This window comes from Ambystoma mexicanum, chromosome 1q (assembly GCF_040938575.1).
Source record: "Ambystoma mexicanum isolate Mex_15411 chromosome 1q, UKY_AmexF1_1, whole genome shotgun sequence".
NCBI lineage: Eukaryota > Metazoa > Chordata > Amphibia > Caudata > Ambystomatidae > Ambystoma > Ambystoma mexicanum.
This window is the reverse complement of record NC_090922.1, coordinates 191728689-191748289: the sequence shown is the minus strand read 5'-3', so window position 1 is coordinate 191748289 and position 19601 is coordinate 191728689. Positions and strand designations below refer to the sequence as shown.

The 19601-nt window shown below is 44.7% G+C and overlaps 1 protein-coding gene across 1 annotated transcript in view; it reads left to right on the top strand.

Annotated features, from left to right (window-relative positions):
* The window catches only part of LOC138526423 (neuronal pentraxin-1-like), a 157403-nt gene that overhangs the window by 117924 nt on the left and 19878 nt on the right, over positions 1-19601 (top strand). Inside the window, exon 4 of the mRNA XM_069637156.1 lies at positions 352-531. Coding sequence (XP_069493257.1) covers positions 352-531 — 180 coding nt within the window. The remainder of the gene's footprint in view (positions 1-351; positions 532-19601) is intronic.

Below are 19601 nucleotides of genomic sequence, written 5' to 3'. Positions count from 1 at the left end.
GGCCACGACCATCACTATTTAGGCCACTCCTAACAACCAGGCCACGCCCCCGTTTAAGAGCCTTCTGCCAGAGTTTGCATTCCACTTAAAGCACTGCCTTTCCCTATGTGTGTACTTCTTCATATCTATCTTATCACTGCTGTAAGATCAATATAATCACTGCTCGTTGCAATCAACAGGCCGCTTCTAGCACCAAGAGGCAGTTAAGTATGCTCTGGACACCATACAAATGAACAAGAATAACATGTAAGGCAGCCCCTTGACCTATAGCAGGTATTAGCTGGCATGCCCGTAGAATAGCCCTTCCTCGAGGACCTTGATCCTGACCTATTCTTGACTCTGTTTCCACAGGCTGCAACCCTACCTCTTGCCATCAACGATGCCAAGTGGCACCACATCTGCATCACCTGGTCCACCAGAGATGGAATTTGGGAGTCCTATCAGGATGGGGTGAGGAAAGGCAGCGGTGAGAACTTGGCACCTTGGCATCCCATCAAACCTGGAGGAGTTTTCATCTTGGGCCAAGAGCAGGTAAGGATTGCAAACGTTCGTCTGAAAGAAGGGATTTCCTCCTTCAGGGAACTCTATTGGCTATTTTAAGTGTCTGAGGCTCTGACTCTCCGATTTAAGTCCCGCGCTTTCAGATAGCTTGCACACATGGATGCAGTTATAAAGATTTCATACAATTTTGAAACAGGTCACGCTTACACGCAGTTGTAGCTACCGGGACGTTAGGAAAAAGGACATGCATGTGCAAAGAAGTCCTGCTAGATGACAGCGTGAGAATCTGAAAAAAACAATACAAGGCCAACAGTCTGTATGCATCTCTTCAGAGCCACCTTCGCATGTTCAATCCAGAGGAGCAATCGAGATAACACTGAAAGCACGGACGCGTATATTCATTTGGATGCCAGAACACATGGAAACGCGTGGATCAACAGATCCCTAGTGCCAAGGCCAACAGAAGGAAGGTCTTACTTTAGCTAAAATGGAAAGGAAGAGCCCAGAAAACATGGCGATATTAGAATAATTTGAGGGAACTTCCTTAGGGAGATAGCCCATGTCTGTATATAACAACAAAACGTCTAGTTGTAAATTGAACTTAGAAGATGAGGCACAGAAGTCAGTTGTGAGTACAAACTAGTGAACAATACTGATCCCAAACTGGGGATCATTTTAATTAAGCTCTTATCAACCTTGTAGCTTTCTGGATAGGCAACCAGGTATCAGAAGAGTTCAGAGGGGGGAAGATGGAGTAGGGGCAGGAATTAGAATGAGGTTTAAACTCTTAATTGTATGTATGCTTCTACAGATTCCTGTCAGTACAAGAGGAAGGTTGAGACAGTGAAGAAGAGAGAGAGCAGACTAGGATCCAATATGTTTTATTTTATCCACTTTCCCTTGACCTCTTGACCTCTGGAATGCTATGAAAGTAACAGGACCTTACAAGAATTTGTAGACAGGACGCTCGAGGGGTAGGAGGGAGTGTCTTAAGGGACAGCAACTCCTGCAAGACTAGTTACCGGGGACATGAAAACAGGTGACCATATTTGTACAATTGGAAGTGCCGGACACCGCAGAGAACGGCTATGGCTCCCTTCTCAATCTGAGAGCACTGTTGTTCTTTTGAGGTGATGACTCTGCTGGCGTATGCCATTGATTGAGGTTGACCTTTCTCATCTAGCTGTGTCAGAACAGCGCCGAGGCTTCATGGACTGGCGTCAACCAGCAACTCCGTTCTCTTTTTGGTAACAAAATGTGTCATCGTTTTTTTCTTGTGATAGAGCATCTTTTGTGCTTTGAAATGCTTGTTGGTGCCATTCGGTCCATTTCCATGCCGTATTTGCTAGAGTGAGGACTCAGCTGGGGAATTAACCATCCAACATACTTTTCCAAGCCCAAAAAAAGGTGTACCTCCATAACATATCTGGAGCATGGGACCAACTTAATGCCGCTTAATTTCTTGGACTCTGGACACATGTCCTGGTAATCAAATATGTATCAAAATAATTTGAGAGTTGCCTTTAAATATTCACACTTTTCACGGTGTAGAGTGAGTCAATTTTCCCAGAGCAGTTGAAATACTAGTTATAGATGCTGAAGGTGGCTCGATGCAGAGCTGAGGTACACCAGTATATCAGCACTGATCTTTATGGTTTCCCTTAGACCTGCCTGTGTGCTTCGTATGGGATTCTGGAAGATCTCTGCAGCTGGGAAGATGGCAAGGCTTAATCTTTTATACCTTCGGATCCCAATGTGAGGTGATTGGATGGAATGGGCTGTTGCCCTAGCTTCAGCGAGGGTATCCTGATTTGAGATCCAGTTTAGAAAAATACCTGGTGACACTTAGGTTTGGAATCACATCATTGATTGTTGCTGTGATATGCATCTCCCTCTGGATTGATCAGTTTGGCACAAGGATGCAGACTTTGTGGTTGATTACAACTGGGGACACGAACAGGGTGGGTCCTCAGACATTTCAATTATTCCCACATTTTCTAGTTTATCCAGTTCTACCTGAAGTTCAGCCCTGAGGTGAAATGGAATGCGTGGGCGGAGTCGGTGTAACTTAAGATTTATATTTTTCAGACATCTTGTGCTGGTGAATAAAGGTTTATATTAATTGAGAAGGTTCTCAGATCAGATTCATGGAGGAGGTCGAATGATTCTGCCACTTTGTAGGTGAGTAGCATGCCTTTAGCACTTCATCATGAACAATATTTCCTTTAGGTGGTTTATTCCATGGGATGTCTCTGGCACAAAGACTCCCTTGAGTGGAATTGGGGTCTTATTTCCATAGAGGAATATGAACATCTTCATGCTCTGCAGCCATGGTTGCCATTTGATATGGTCATGCTTGGAAACAGGGAGCATATTTGCGGACCCGCCTGTCACTGATCACTGTTGACACTCACAGAACATTTCTATGAACTTTACAGATAATCGTACCATAATGTCACCATGATTGTGGTGACATTTCTAAAACTGCACCTGAGCGCGGTACAAAAATTCTGACCCCCCATTCCTGCACCCAAGCAGAGCGGGGATTACGGGGGTGATGGAGAGAGACTGGATACAAACCATAGACGAAGTCCAGCTAGTAAAATCAATGAAAAACAGCCCAAAAAACCCAGTAAAAATTAACGAAACGAGATCTTACCTATTGAAGTGCCCCTCCAAGAAACTCAGTGAAAATTTTATGCAGATTCGCCTTAACATCGCATACACAAACGAGATACTAGAGAGGCGAAAACAAGCCAACACCAGCCTCTGCCGATTCTGCTCCCAACCAGATTCAATTGAAACCTTGAAGCACCTACTCCTAACATGTAGAGGTGTAGACGAAACTCGCTCTTGTCATTTGGGGCATTTATTTGGCAAATTTGACTTTGTGGACGATGAGGGGAAATGGAACAATTTGATGAGTGGAGAGAATACTAAATGGACAATCGCAGTTGTGGGGTTTTTCGAAAGTCTTGGCCTTTTGAATCGTCAGGACCAGGACAAAGCAAACAATACAACTAGAGGAGACGACGCTGCGAAGAAATAAAACTGCATCTCCACTCCATTCAACATCCCCTCGCCAAACAGCAGAGACTGGCAAGATCCAGACTTTTTATTTTATTTTAGGACATTCAGGAACAACCTTCTAAAAATTGTTTCTTTTTTAAACAATTAAATCAAGTTAAAAAAAAAAAGGTTTATATTAATTGAGAAGGTCTCTCAGATCAGATTCATGGAGGAGGTCGAATGATTCTGCCACTTTGTAGGTGAGTAGCATGCCTTTACCACTTCATCATGAACAATATTTCCTTTAGGTGGTTTATTCCATGGGATGTCTCTGGCACAAAGACTCCCTTGAGTGAAATTGGGATCTTATTTCCATAGACGAATATGAACATCTTCATGCTCTGCAGCCATGGTCGCCATTTGATATGGTCATGCTTGGAAACAGGGAGCATATTTGCGGACCCGCCTGTCACTGATCACTGTTGACACTCACAGAACATTTCTATGGACTTTACAGATAATTGTACCATAATGTCACCATGATTGTGGTGACATTTCTAAAACTGCACCTGAGCGTGGTACAAAAATTCGGACCCCCCCTTTGCTGCACCCAAGCAGAACGGGGATTGCGGGGGTGTCCCCCGCTTTCCTTGGTAGCAGTAATGGGGCTTGGGGGCTGCAGGGGTGTACCCCACTTACCCTTACGGTAAGCGGGGATAAGAATTACAAAATAAACGGACCCTACAGCGTCAGCACCGCCGCACGTAAGTGGGAGGAGCTGACGCTGCAGGGGAACAAGGAGGTTGGCGGCGCACACAGGAGTGCACCGCAGTAAAGGTAAGTGAGAGGTTGCGGTTTTCAGGATTTCGGGCTGGGGCAGGTGGGCAGAAGTGATCTATCTGATCACTGCGCCATGCCGTAATTGCTGTTGACATTTTCTTCACCTGAATTACAGGCAGCGCAGTGATCACATTGATTCCCATACAGTGGAGTGGCTTTTTTCCTGCCTCTAGATTCTTGGTGTATTTCATACACAAAGAATACGTTAACCTCCCTGGACTCGTAGGTCTCAGGTGAGGCTTCACTGTCAGCAGATGTTTGTAATCTTCTTATTGTGGTTCTTCTTGTGCTCTTCCTTTGTGTGGTCGGCCGAGACTAACACACCTTGGAGAAATTATAAAGATTGTTGCAGTTTCTGCTGTATTTTGCCAGATTTTCTTGGCGATCACGTGGCCTGCCTCCAAAATGCAAGCATGTGTGCCTTGAGACTGATGGCCCTTGGTCTCTCTCTCCTAACAGTGTTTTTTCAAACCTCTCTGGATGTTGTGTTTTGGTGGGGAGTGGAGCCCTCTTCTCCGGATGGCTGGAGCATCCTCAACCATGTGTGCCCATTCTGGATGTATTCCTGTCCAATGATTTAATTCATGGCCATCTATATAGAGTCGGCTAACTCAACATCTCTAGTGTTTTTTGTTGGGATATGCCTGATTCTATTAGCATGTTTACCGAGGCACATGCTTGGCCCTGACTGATTTTATCATTTGCATCGGGCAGTTTGCAGAATTTGGTAAGGGATTGCAGACTGGCATGGAAGGCATTGTGGCGCTCGCCCTGCTTCTGTACTTCTTGGCACAAATTAAAACATTCATAACTCAGGTTGATTTGCGATAGCACTATTGTTGCCAAGTCAAAACAGTCGCAACCTTCTGTGTTTGAAACTGAATTGATCAGGTCATGCACATTGTTTCCCAACAGATGTAGCCACAGTGTTCACCTGGCGCGCCGTGAGACAGAGGAGTCATGAGCGATGTGAAAGTGTAGCAAGGATGGCAAACTGGAGTTCATGCCGCCGAAGAGTGTTGCAGGAGATGAAGAGGCCACAGCAGTAGCATCACTGGTTGCTGACATGCTGTAGACCAAGTAGAGGAGCGCAGGGAAACAACTGACGCAGAGTCTGGTTAACTGATTTTGCTTCACTAGAGACTTCCTGCTCGAGCCTCCTTATTTTATCGATCAGTGAAATGTATCATCACCTGCTCATGTGCATTTGTTGTGGCCCTTCGCAGATTGCTCAGACACTTACTGGTTTGACACTGCCTATTTTGCCAATTGAGGTATGCAGCTTGCACACAGTTGCTTCACTGTGAGGTCCTTACAACAGATTTAGTATATGAGTGTCAATGTGGGACCTCAATAGGGGTGGTTGGCTGGCATAACAATAGGGCCAGGCCTGCTGGTCAGAGCGCTGGGGCTGCGGTCTTCTCCCCTCAGCAGCCTGCGCCATCAATGTCAAAGCGCGCCCGCGCTTTTCCTTTCCGTTCTTCGAGTCTCGCGAGAGGTCGGGAGTTCTCTTGCGAGATTACTCTCTACAGTATTTATATGTGTGAGTGAGTGCACATGCTTCTGGTCCAATGGGAGCTGGACTAAGTCACATGACTGACATAAGACGACTGTGACGCAGATATGCAGCTGTTCATACTAAGAAGGGCTACAATTTGCGACAAATGTTTCTTAACTGCCCAGCCGTACATAGCACAAAATCATGATCTGCTTGAGTAGATACCTTTGCAAAGACACTACCCTGCAGAGTCCCTTTGCATGGAGATGCTTTACAAGTGATGTGCCTGTGCTCTCAGTTTTTACCCAAGTTGATCAGTCCTTGGCATGGCACTGAACTGAGCACTAACTCAGAACTCTTCTTGCATGAAAGATAATGTTGCAAGGTGCTGAACAATACCCTGAGGTTCTGTAAGTGTTTGCTCAGTGTGCCTGCTAGGCATGGGGGCCAACATCTTTAAGCAGTGTACTCTATAAGGCCTTGCTAAGGAAGAGGAATGAACTCTGAAACTGTGAATCCCTCAGTGGCCAACTCACACTCTGAATCATCTCATCTCAGCCAACACCGCTGGAGGCAGCCATACAAGCCGCCTAAGGTGAGCCACAAGAATGAACCAGGATCAATCTACAGGCTAATCATGTGACCCCTGACCAAGCAACCACCATCTTTAAAGGTCTTTCTATCCTCAGAAGGGGCTTCAACTGGGCTGAGGGAAAGACCGATCTCAGCCCAACACCACCAGTGGCACTCGTTCCAGCGGCCTGCAGAGGTCAGGGGAGCCACCGGAAAGAATCAGGGCCAATCTATGGGATGATCATGTGACCCAGACAAGCTCTATTAAGAAACTCACTTAGGGGCGTCTTGCCCCAGGGCATCTACTTAAGGACAGAAGTTAAAGGGCACAATTAATGTATATGTCCAATGCCTGTTAGCCTGTTCGCCTGGCTTGCTGCTTCCTATCAACCCAAGGCAATGTGTTTGTTTTCTCCCTTGTATTGTCCTCTTCCATAACTCCAAATCCTATGATCCTCTCTCCTCCCACAATTTTTACCATGTCCTTCCACCACTGCCTACCCATGCCTGAACACACTTCAGAAAAACACTGGTAGGAAACAAAGACAATATTTCCTTCAAACAAACCCAGGGACCATCTTCTCCAACAGCTACTATACAAAATCATCATAAGAGAAAGTAACACACCTCATACTATTCTGGTATCACATATGTAAATGGGGAAAGTCACTGTCCCTCATTCTGAACAATTCCTCTCAGTATTGCTGTAATGCCTGGGCAGCCAACCTACACTAATAAGGTTTGGCACCAGAATTCCAATTAACTATGATGTTATCACAGTGTGCACAAAACAAAACGTACACATTCAAACAATTCCCATTGCAACACCTCAAATAACACTCACATTCAGCCCAAGCAAAAAGTACTCAGAGACAAGACACAAACATAACAACAAAACACACACCCTAGCTAACCAGTACCAGCCTCATTCCTCCCTTGTATGTCACTCCACACCCAGGCGTAGAATGTACCAAACCCAACACACCATCAACACAAACCACACTTCACCCCAACACGCTACTAAACATTACAACACAGCGTTTATCACCCATTTCAAATCTACACAAGAGCCCCAGCACCCACCTCACACTACTCAAGACACTCCACAACCCTGTTTAAAGACTTCGCCATTCCAACTCAACAATAACTACATGGGCCAACAACACATCAACAACATAACTCTCCACTCCTATCCAGACCATAATTCCTCTACATCCGCTATACCCACAACCAAATTACCAGGCCAAATTCAGATCTGTTCAATCACTGCTGGCTCAGCAATGACAAATGCACATCACATTCCAGCTCTTATAAAAAAAACTTTAATCTATACGAACTGGCCATCAAAAAAACATGGTTTGCAGACAATTAAATGACAACTCTTGGCACTCTTCTTCCCAACGACTTCACTATCAAAACACTCAACAGGAAACATAAAAAAGGTGCAGGCAGGAGCACGCTATTGAGCAGCGCCAAAGAAGGCCGCGTTCTCTGGCTGCTCCAGTGAGGGAGGTGAATAGACAGTGTCGATTCTCTTCACGCCGCAGTTGCTTGGGGTCTAAAACATCTCCACAAGCCCCTATTTGCGTTCCCAAGCATAGAAGCGTTATACATCGTAGGACAACGGCCACCAACACCGAGGTGCAGAGCCGGCAGCGCCGAGGAGAGTCATGGCGGAGTTGCAGGGGCAACCCGGCAGAAGAGAACCTGTGTCGATTCAACACCCTGTGGAAGAAGGCCAGACCCCGAGAGCTGCATCATGTTGTTCCACATCCCGGTGGTGGGGAGCCCCCCAACCCAAAGACCCATAGAAGGAGAACCGGGAGTGGAGTGGCTTTGGGGCACTGTGGCCGAGCAAAGGAGAGATGGCTGGCGCTGTGTGACACCACATGAAGACGACTCCAGGCCCGGAGTACCCATAGCAAGCAGAGAGTGAAGCACTCATTGGAGCAGACCCAGAATGCAGCACGGCACAAGGGAGCCGTTCAGAGGTGGGGAGTGTACAACTGTGGGTGAAAATATCAAGCAGAACAGTCCCTGCAGGTGGAGAGAACCGCAATAAGTATGTTGGGAGTGAGGTGGGGAGAGCTACAACCTTCCCTCAAAGACTAGAACCAGCACTTGCCCGTGGCCGGCTTGTATAAAATGGCCCACTCCCTGCAATCACCACACCTAAGCCCATAAAGGTACAGGCACATGGCGACAGTGGGTAGGGAAGCTCAACAGGCCACAAAAGCGTGACTGGGGCACTTGCCGCTGTTTTCTCTAGCAAGGTTTTACAAGGGGCAACAGCATGCAGCAGTGGCCTACACTACCAAAGCTGCCTGCGGTATACATTTAGAGGCCTGGGGCATATTTAACTTGCAGTGAGATATGGCAAAATACTTGATCTCCATCAAGACGAACATTAAGGATTCAAGAGTGGATATAAATTCAATGGCTAAAATTATTGAGGTGGCGGAAATCAGAATATTACAACTGGAGGATGATGTGGTGGACCAAGTTACAGGCTGGAGACCAGTCCTGCAAAAGATAAGTTAATGCAGGAGACACTGCTTCATTTACAGGCAAAGGACAGACACAAAAATATAAGAAGGTGGGGCATCCCAGAAGGGGCAGAGGTGTAGAACATGAAAGCATTCATCCTGCAGCTACTGTCAGAGCACATGGCTTGGAGATTCAGGACACAACAGGAATATGATAAGATATGATATGATGAAATGATATGGCATTTATAACGCGCCTATACACAAGTGTTTTGAGGCACGACGAGGCAAGGGAGGGGAACAGAGGGAGGACAGACAACAATCCTACTAGCCCAGGTGACAATCAGATCACGCAAGTGCGTGGAGAATGCATAGAGCCCTGCGTCCTAGACCAGACCCAAAAAAACCTCAGTGACACATGTGATTTTTGAGGCATGCAATCAGAGAGACAACAATGTGCCTTGCATGAGAAAAGCATCCAACGGTGTGGAAGGGCCACAAGATCACCTTATTCCAGGATCTACCCCAGAAGGTTCAATGAATCCAAAAGCACTAACTTTGAGAAAGAGGAACTATGTCTGGTATTACGTGCTGGTAGCCTTTAAGTTCAGATGGAGAGGCCAGAACCACTTTGTTGGAACTCCCACTGCAGTCTTTGCCATACTGAAAAATCAGAAGGGGAGGCAGAGCCCAAGCTTAGCAGATATCGGCCAACCCCAAAAAGACCATGCAAACCATATCCAGGAAATGTTCACAAGACAAAAACACTTAGGGCACGGAAATCTGTATATACTGCTATGTATGAGCTTGGGCCAGAGGGATAGCTTGGGCAGCGGCAATATGCACTTCTTATCGCTGGATTAGCTGAATATAACAACAATGACGGGTGACTTTAAAATCATCACATGGAAACTGAGCAGGATCAACAACCTGATAAAAAGAACACAAATCTTAGCCTCTATCAGAAAACAAAATGCCAGAATCTGTCTCCTGCAGGAAACACATTTGGAGCAAGCAGAGTTGGAAAAAACCATGAACAAATGGTAGGGTTTGGGATTCCACGCACCAGTGGTTCAAAAGAAAAATGGTGTGTCCGTTCTAATCCACAAAGGAATGGGATTTGTACAGTTATCAGTAAGATGTGAACCGGGAGGTAGGTAGGTGGTGGCTGAAGCAACCCTGGATGGGCTGGGAACACTGATTATGTCAAAACATTCCACCAATGACGAAGACCGAGAGTTCTTTAAAATGATATCTCAGTAATTTACAGCTTTCCCCAGTGGTTGTGTAATACTAGCATGTGACCGAAATGAAGTCGTAGAACCAGCCCTAGAGAGCTCTAGTAGCAAGACCTCGAATGTCTCGGCCTCTAGGAGAGAATTTCTGCAAATAATCGAACAGAACATCTTAATTGACCTATAGAGACACACACAAACTGGAGAGAGGACCAAACCTTCTTCTCACCACAGCAAAAGACTTTCTCCCGGCTGGACGTAATATGTGTATCTGAAACAGACGTGGTCAATTTTGGGGAGGCAGATATTTCGGTTGGAACAATATCTGATCATGCCCCGGCAACGCTACAGTTGTCCCTAAGAGGCTCAGAGAGGAGAAGGGCATGGGAGGTTTAACCCTTTATTAAGGATTTCTTGTCCTACTCTATTATGACCATAAGGAAACCTCAGTCCAAACCCTTTGGGAGGCAGCCAAAGCAGTACTTAGAGGTGTTGTTATTTAATGAGGATACAGGAAAAAAGAGGTGCTAAATATGAAGCTTTAAGAACAAGATTAAGAACCTAGAAGCCTCCTACAGAATGAGGTGCCTGCATTAGACACTCCTGCACCTCAGAGGCGTAGCCAGGATTGTCTAACAAGTGGGGCCTGAAGCTAATGTAGTTGGACCCACTGCAGTGGCATTAACATCTGTAAATGCTCATACAGCGCTGCTGAGTGGGCATTTAGAGATTTTGTGTGGGCCTTGCCCGCTCAGGCCCTACCCTGTCTACGCCTCTGCTGCACCTAAATAAAGCTCAAAGGGACTTCAATAGCCCATACATGCCTACGGCCACGTCACTTCATAAACAAGGCTGGCAGCTCTTTTTATGATCAAAAAGACAAACCTGAAAGATTGTTGGCACACATGATAAAACAAGAGCAAGCAACACGTCATATTCTCGAAATAAAGGATGACATGGGTAAACTCATAGCAGATGGGAAAATCATAAATGGCACCTTAGGGAACTTCTGTAAGTCTCTGTACACATCACAAGGCTAACTGGCAGAGGCAGAATATGATAACAAAAATGTAAGCAGCATTACCTTACCAAAATAAGAAAGTGGGTCAGCTGGGGAGATGATCATCCACATCACCAAGGAGGAAGTGCACTCGATGATCAACTCTCTGCAAAACAGTAAGTCCCCAGGCCTGGATGGATTTGGGGCAGAGTTTTATAAACTAATGGCAGAGAATTTGCTTTAATCAATTCTTACAGCAAGGTGGGCTTCCTAACTCAATGTTACAGACAAGAGTAATTGTTCTTTCGAAACCCAGGAAAGACCCAATAGGCTGTAGTAGTTACAAAGCAATCTCGCTTTTAAATACTGACCTCAACATCCTAACAAAAAGTCTTGCTACAAGAATACTGAACCACATGAAGGAAATTATATATATACAGATCAGGTGGGGCTCATCTCGGATAGAGATATGGCGGATGATTTATGTAGAGTTTGATACAACAGAGGTTGTAGGATGCGCAAGGCAAACGCCATGCATAGGTTTGTCTTGTAGAATTGGCGAAATGCCAGGAGCAGTTTAAAACGGGCTATTCTGCAAGCAGATTGGCTCAGTGCCACGGTCTCTGCTCTAATTAAGGTATAATCCTCATTAATGCCTTTCTTCATCTGGCCCTTAATTCTGGCAAAGCGCATGGTGATGTCACAAAGCCCTGCGTAAGCTGCTTCCTTTTGTTCAGGGTTTATGGTAGAGATCTAATTACTTGATATATACTGCACAGGAAAAGAACAGTATACAGGTATCGTGCCATTTTAGCATGCTGCACCAAAGGTTATTAGAGAAGTACCGCATTTTTAACACAGGCGGAGGGTTATGTTATGTTACTTGGCATTTATATAGCGCCTTATGTATCATTGGTATGACCTCAAAGCGCTGATAGGTTGAACACCCTCGGGAGCCGCAGTTCAAGTCAGTAGAGAGAGAGAATGTGGTATGGTGTGTGGGTGAGACATAATTTGGGATACATTGGCTTTGTTCGCCATTTAGTAACTTTTATCCATTTCAAAATTACATTTTAAAAGTCTCTTAAAAGTCAACTCCATAGCAAATTAATCGTTTGCACATTACAAAGCACATCCAACCAATCACATTGGATTCCTCAACTTCTTTCTGCAGGTCAACAACAGTTTCAAGTATGCCGTGTCAACGGCTTCCAACAATGTTTACGTTTTGGACCATAGGTGTCGCTTTAGTAGCACCAGTGGAACAGAAACTATGGGTGTGGTTAGTGGTAGATGTCAAATGTGTATGAATACAGACCCGCCTCACTGATGTGTCATTGTTCATATTATTTAGTATGTTTCTTGCATTGTAAATGGTTCAAGGGTCACCAATTTCTGTGTGCCTTGGTTGCAGTTGGTTGCCTCTCCTGGCAATGTACGTCCTGTTATTAGCTTTTGTTGTGCGCACCACTGACATTCGCATGGCCTTCAGTTCCTCTGGCGCATCTGGGGGAAAGTGGGTAGATTTGGTTAGTTGGGAGGCGAGGAGAAGGTTAGATTGCAGTGCTTTGTGTTGAGGTTACAGATAGAAAGTACCCTATGCTCTGTGTGTTTGTAGATTTTCTAGGTGTTAAGTGTCGAAGGTATTGAAGGATGTTTGTCCAAATGGGAAGCCTTGCGCTTATAGTGTGGCTGTGTGTTGGCCAGGAGTTCAGTATGTCAGAGGTGTAAGTTTGTGATGTTTGATGGATTGGGCGAGGAACTTTTCTTAAAAGACATGTGCGAGTGGCTGTTTGCATTTGTGTGTAGTAAGGTGGAGAAACATGGAGGGTCAGTCAAGGTCAGGAGTGTTCATGGAGTTTCCATAGTGCTTTCAAATTATTGGTCTTGCTGTCAGTTGCGTTGTGATGAGAAATGTTGGGCTTTAGCAGTTGATGCGTAGAGATGTCCTGTGTTTATATTCCAGGAGACAGGAAAGGCAACCTCTTAAGGTTTTGGTAGTGCCTTGAAGTTATGTTTTCTAGTCATTGTAGTTTGTACTTTCTGGAGTGCTTTGCATTGGGTTCTAGTTGGACAGTCGAGAACCAGTATTGTGTTCCCTTAGGTTGTGTCTGATGGTGAACATCAAACTGTTGAGAAGTGTTGTTTGTGCGGCTTGATGGGCGTGGGTTAAACTTGCTTACTGTTAAGCATTAAAGAGACATGTATTTAGACGTTCCCTGAATTTCAGGTGGTCCTTCATGATGTGGATTTCCCTGTTCCCAGTGAAAAGATCTTTTTCTAAAGATCTTTTCACTGAAAGATCGCTTTAGAAAGACGGACGGAGCCGTCTTTCTAAAGAGAACTGTCATGCCCCTGCCACTCATGAGTGTGTGCAGGGTCTGAAAGGCTCTGCGGAACCAGAAAGTGGAGGGCCAGGAGAACGGGTAAGTGTGTGTGCACGCGTGTGTTGGTGTGTGTGTTGTATATATGTGTTTTGGTTTAGGGGGTGGGGGAGTGTGGGGGGTGGGACTGAAATCCCGAGGGTGAGGGTGGGGGTAAGGGGCTTGCTTACCTAGCTTGCTTACTTAACTTGCTTACTGTTAAGCATTGAAGAAACATGTATTTAGACGTATCCTGAATTTCAGGTGGTCCTTCATGATGTGGATTTCCCTGTTCCCAGTGAAAAGGGGCTGAAATCACACAGGAGAGGATGGGAAAGGGGGTGGGGGCCAGAACAATGGGGGGCTTGTGGGGTAAAATCCCTTAAATATTAAAAAGGGGGGGAACCACATTTTAAAGGTTAAAGGTCTCAGGAGAAAAAGGTTCCATGTAATAATGTCCCCACAAAAATATCGCCATGCAAAAATATCGCCCCTATCCCCATATATACATATATATGGTCACCCATATAATATCGCCACAACCTTTTCCCAGCGATATTATGTACGGTGACCATATATATGGGGATAATATTACCTGATACCGAGAAAAAGACCGTTACAATGACGGTTTTCCGATCAAATAAAAATTGGTCAAAGTAAATCAGTCTTTTTCTCTTGAGACCGTTAAAACAAGGTAATTTCACATCAAACCAATTTCCCTTGGTAGCGTATTCCGTGTTTATGCGCCATAGTGGAAAAGGTGAAGTATCCATGTCTTTCTCTGCAGAATCTTCTCAGCACACACACACAATGGTCACGCACACATCAACTGCTCACACACACTAATGCTACCACCTCTCTCACGCACTGCTCCTTACATGTACACTGCTCAACCACACACTGCCCTCCAAACACTGACCATTTCAACAAGCGTGCACACTGCTCCCACACATCACCCCTCCACAAATATCCCACATATGTGGTGCCCTCCCACACTGCCTCCCATGCACTATTACCCCTCACACAATGACCCTGCTTAGATACCGCCCAAACACAGACTGCTCAACACTGCCCTCACATACATTGACCACACACATACGTTAAACTACCCCATCCACATATTGCTCCTACACATATTGCCCCAAAACATACACTACCTATTGACACAGTGCCACACACACACACACTGCCCCAAAACACACACTCTGCCTAACCCATCACACACACATACATACACACTATCTGCCCCACAAACGCACGGCCACTTCCCCCACACACACTGCAACTCCCCAACACACATGTGCACCACACATGCACTGCTCCGCCTTGCACTGTGCCCCCACACTCACCACACCCCACCTACGCTGACCATCACACAAATAGCCTGTAAACACTTCCACACACTCACTGCCCACACACACACCAACCCACTGCCCAAACACATATGCATCCACTGCTCATTAACATTAACACTGTCTGTAAAACACACACTGCTCCACCACACATAATGTTCTCCCCTGCACAATGCCCAAACATATTAACCCTGCAAACTGCACAAAACACACAGTTCGACCCTGCCCCATGCACACTGCCTGCACACACATACTGTCCCGCACATGCACACTTTCTCCTAGGAGACACACAAAACTCCATTCATTGCCACTGCACACTTTTGACACACACACTAACCCAAACTCGACCCATGCACAGTCAATGTCCACACACTCTAGACATGCCCCCCAAACAGAGCTCCCCACACAAAGTCTTCCTCACACACTGCCCCAATACACATTGTTCTCCAAGCAGACTTCCTCTGACACACATTGTCCAGTAACGCACACATGCATTCCCCCCACACACCAACACTGCCCATATACAAACACACACTGCCCTGACATACAGTGCCCTCACACACTAACAATAACCCTACAAACTAAAATGTCCCCACACACACTACCCAAACACAGTGCCCCTCCAAATACAGGTCCCACACACACTATCACTGCATACACACACACTGCCCCTACACATCCACACATAAAGTCCCATTCACACATTGTCACCACAAGAAAGCAGCCCCTCACACACACACCATAGGCACATGCACACTGCCTCAGACACATACGCTTCCCCACATAAATAATAACATATACACTCACAGCCCCCAGGACCAGGCACACTTTACCCACGTGCACACACTGTAAACTCACACTCGTCACACCCATTGACCCCACACACTCTGCCCACACACACACTGCCCCACACACTCCCCACATAATCTCACTGCCCACACATAATCTGCTCACGCCACACACACACAGCTGTTGTGTTGTGGATCTTTTAAAGGTATTTATGAGGTAGTTCAGCATACCAAGACAAATGCTGTTTGTGTAGTTGATTCTTGAAAGAATCGTGGGGGCAGGGGGTGGTAAGCACTCTGTGTGTGAAGGAGAGGTGGGGCATAATCCTTTGAATAGAGCAGAGATGGTGGAAGCACTTTCTGACTAATATGTTGACTTGGGGCTTCAGCGTGGGTCTGTTGTCCATACCTTTAAATGGTTTGGGCAGTTATCCATTTGCAAAGGACTTGTAGAGGTGTTTCAGGTGCCTTGTAGAGGTGTTTCAGGTGCAGCGATGAGGCAAGACTATCCTTATTTCCATTTTGTCTGGGTGGAGGTTTAGGTATTTGGCCATCATGCATTCTTTTATTCTCATGAAGCAGTTGCAAAGTGGTATTGGAGTTTCCGTCATCTGTCATCTGTGTGTCATCCGCATAGTTGTAGCAGATGAGCCCATTAGATTTTATGATCTTCATCAAAGGGTTCACATAGATGTGGAAGACGAGCGGCGAGATGCTTGATCCATGAGGAACGCCTGAGGAAAAGGCCTATGGTTTGAACTGAAAGGAAGGAGCCGAGTGATTTCTCTTTTGTAAATTGGGAGCAATCTCCTCCATTTTCGACTTGTGTTATGGAGTCTGGTTTCTTCAAGCCTTCTCATTAGTGTCCCATGGTTAACAATTACAAAGGCCACTGAGGCGTTGAAACGAGTTCCAAGGTGAAGATGTCATCCACTGTGATTTTGACAGAGGCCAAAATGGAAAGTAGTGCTGAATCCGTGCTTCTCATATGTCTAAACAAACCTGTAGGCAATCTAGGATGCTATTAGACTCTACATGCTCCAGGATTTGGCTGTTTACTTTGTTGTATACAATTTTGGCTGATTATGGTACATTTGAGATAGGACAACAGGTGTCTTCTGGGTCTCCAGCTGTGTTTTCTAGAAGTGGTTTGATGTAGACAGTCTTTAAAGATTTTGGTTTAATTCCTGTTTCGAGGTTTCAGTTTATTACTTTTAGTTATTTGGAAGCTGGTGTTTCCTTGTTATGAATCACTCTGTAGCGTGCGGCTATGTAGCTACACATCACCAGTTTTTTAAAGTATGGTTCTGATATTGGTTTAAAGCTGTTCATTGGTCGGGTTGTAGACTGGATGTCATTTACTGGGGAATTTACATGTGTCGATGTCCATTTCTTATTGAAGCATTGATGGCTTGTTTAGTACTTTGCTTCTGAATGGTTGGTGATATCTTCACATAGTTTTTAGGGCAGTGAAGATACTTTGTTGCAGGAAACTAAAGATTAAGTGGAATGAGTCCCATATATCTGAGGCTTGACAAACCATTGTTTGGTTGATCTACTCCATTTGTTTGAAGTGTGTGCATGTTATGTGCATGCATTAATGATTGCTACTATGTGTAATGGTGTAAACATGATTGCTATTCTTTAGAAATGGAATGAATTCTATCTGAACAGATGAGGTCGTACTGGACATATGCCATCCATCTGTCATAATGCATTTTGATATTTAGAAAAATGTTCTTTCTTCAGACAGTGGATAAAGTAGCACTCCATCCCTACAATGCATATATTTTGGAGAGAGCGAGACAGACAAAGAGGGAGAAATAAGAAAGAAAGAGAGGATTGTTTTGAAATTGGCAAAGAGAGAGAGAGAGAAAGTGAAAACAGGAGCTGTCTGCAGAGGCTGGTGGTACAAATGTGGAGAGGACTTGTTATTCCTAAACATTACTTGTTAATGGTACGCCTTTTAAGGCAGTCTTGTTGTGTTTTGGTTTTCTCATGACATTCCATACTGTGACAGGGTCAGTAATCTGACCCTGTCAAGAGGGCATTGGGACCTCTGTCAGCCTGTGGTGGGAGGCCTACAGGGGCACATGTATGACATGTTGGATTATGTTTCGATTTCAGGGAAATAACTTGGCACATTCTAACCAGCATGTTTCTACATTTTGTTTTATTGTAGCCTCCATGACATCAATACAGAAGAATGTCACACATATATATGCTTAAAATTGAGTGTGTGTAGTATACTGTACAAAAAGTGTGGGAAACCTTTCACCACACTTGAATGATATGTTAATGGATCCTTAGGGTAAGAAATACACGTGACCTTTGTACATTCGGACCATAGTCCAGGAGTTTTCAACCTTATGTATTTACTAACATTTTGTGTTTCTGGTTCTTATTTGATGGCATTTTTCGATTTTAATTATTTGGGGTTTTGTTCGTATAACAACTTTTTGGGTTGTTTTGCACATATGATTTCATTATGGTTTGGGTGACTATGATTTCTTGTTTTGTTTATTATTTTTTTGCTATACATTGCATTCTTTCTTGTTTGTTAACGATGCATATTAATTTTATGATATATTAGTTTGCCTTCAAAAAGGTGAGAGGGTCAAAACACGTGTATAAAATGACACGTATATATGCTTTAAATTGAGCATGTGTAGAATACTGTACAAAATGTGTGGCAATCATTTTTTCTTCACTTGAATGTTATGGTGACGGATCCTTAGGTTTGCCTTGAAAAAGGCCAGAGGGTCGAAACACGTGTGGGCACTTAAAGGCTTTGCATATTCTAAATAAACCACAATGAGAATGATGTATATCAAAGTATTTTTTCTTTGCTGAGTTTTCAAGTGTATTTAATGTTCATGGGGCCATCTGTGACAATTCGTTGCTATGCAATTTTATGCCTTGCTCCGTTGGGCTTTGTGATTGGTTGCACATCTCACTGACCTGTTCACCATTCTACTTTCCACCTTGAACTACGCAAATCAACTATCCACTCACACACTGAATGTGAACAACAGCCAGTACGTCCTCCACGGCACTCAATAACATTTAAAAACACAAGATCTCTCCCATCAGCTTTTCACAAGCAACCCTCTAGAAACCATTGACCCATCGTCACTGTAGACAAGACGTCATTAGTAGCAAACCGAGAAGGATAGATACTCCTGGGCCCCCCTTCTGGATACACATGCTCGCAAATGCTCTCACCACAACTCAACTCAAACAGACCAGCACACAGAGAATGGGCTCCTCCAGTCTGCACTCCTCAACACTTTGGGATTTGCATCTTACCTCCCACTGTCCTACCAATAATTTCCCTTTCCCCAACTCCCACAAGACCTAGCAACAAGGGGCCACCAAAACCTGCAGATGTTGTGCTATTGTGTGTATTCTTGGAATGACATTAGATGTCATTACTCAAAGAACTTACACAGAGCTGATTTTGCACCACTTGAGGGCTTCTTGTAAGTCTAGTGATGTTATTGGGCGCAATACCAATAAAGGATTTATTTTTTTGGTTTCTGCATTCTAATCAATAATATTAATTTTTAACACTTTAGTCACAGGCCCCTGCCATAAACAGTCAATTGTCATTTCATACATTGTCTTTTGAGTTCAAAGTCTAGGAAATTACCTCTGCTATCTGAAAATACAAATCCTATGTATATTACCCGCGTAGGATAGCTGTACATTGGGAACTCAGCATGTGCACAACAATCTTACCTTGAGACCGGAATAAATTTCTGCACACGAAAAGGAAACATTCTCGCCTTGGAACTCAGTGGAGTGACTGACATCACAGCCATGCAATCCTCACATCCAAATCCTGGGGCTCTCCAAATCAATACATATATGGGTCAATATTACAATTGTATTGTTAGGATGGGTGTTGTTCAAAATTAAATGAGCACCAAGCACAGGGTGACTTATGTATTTTG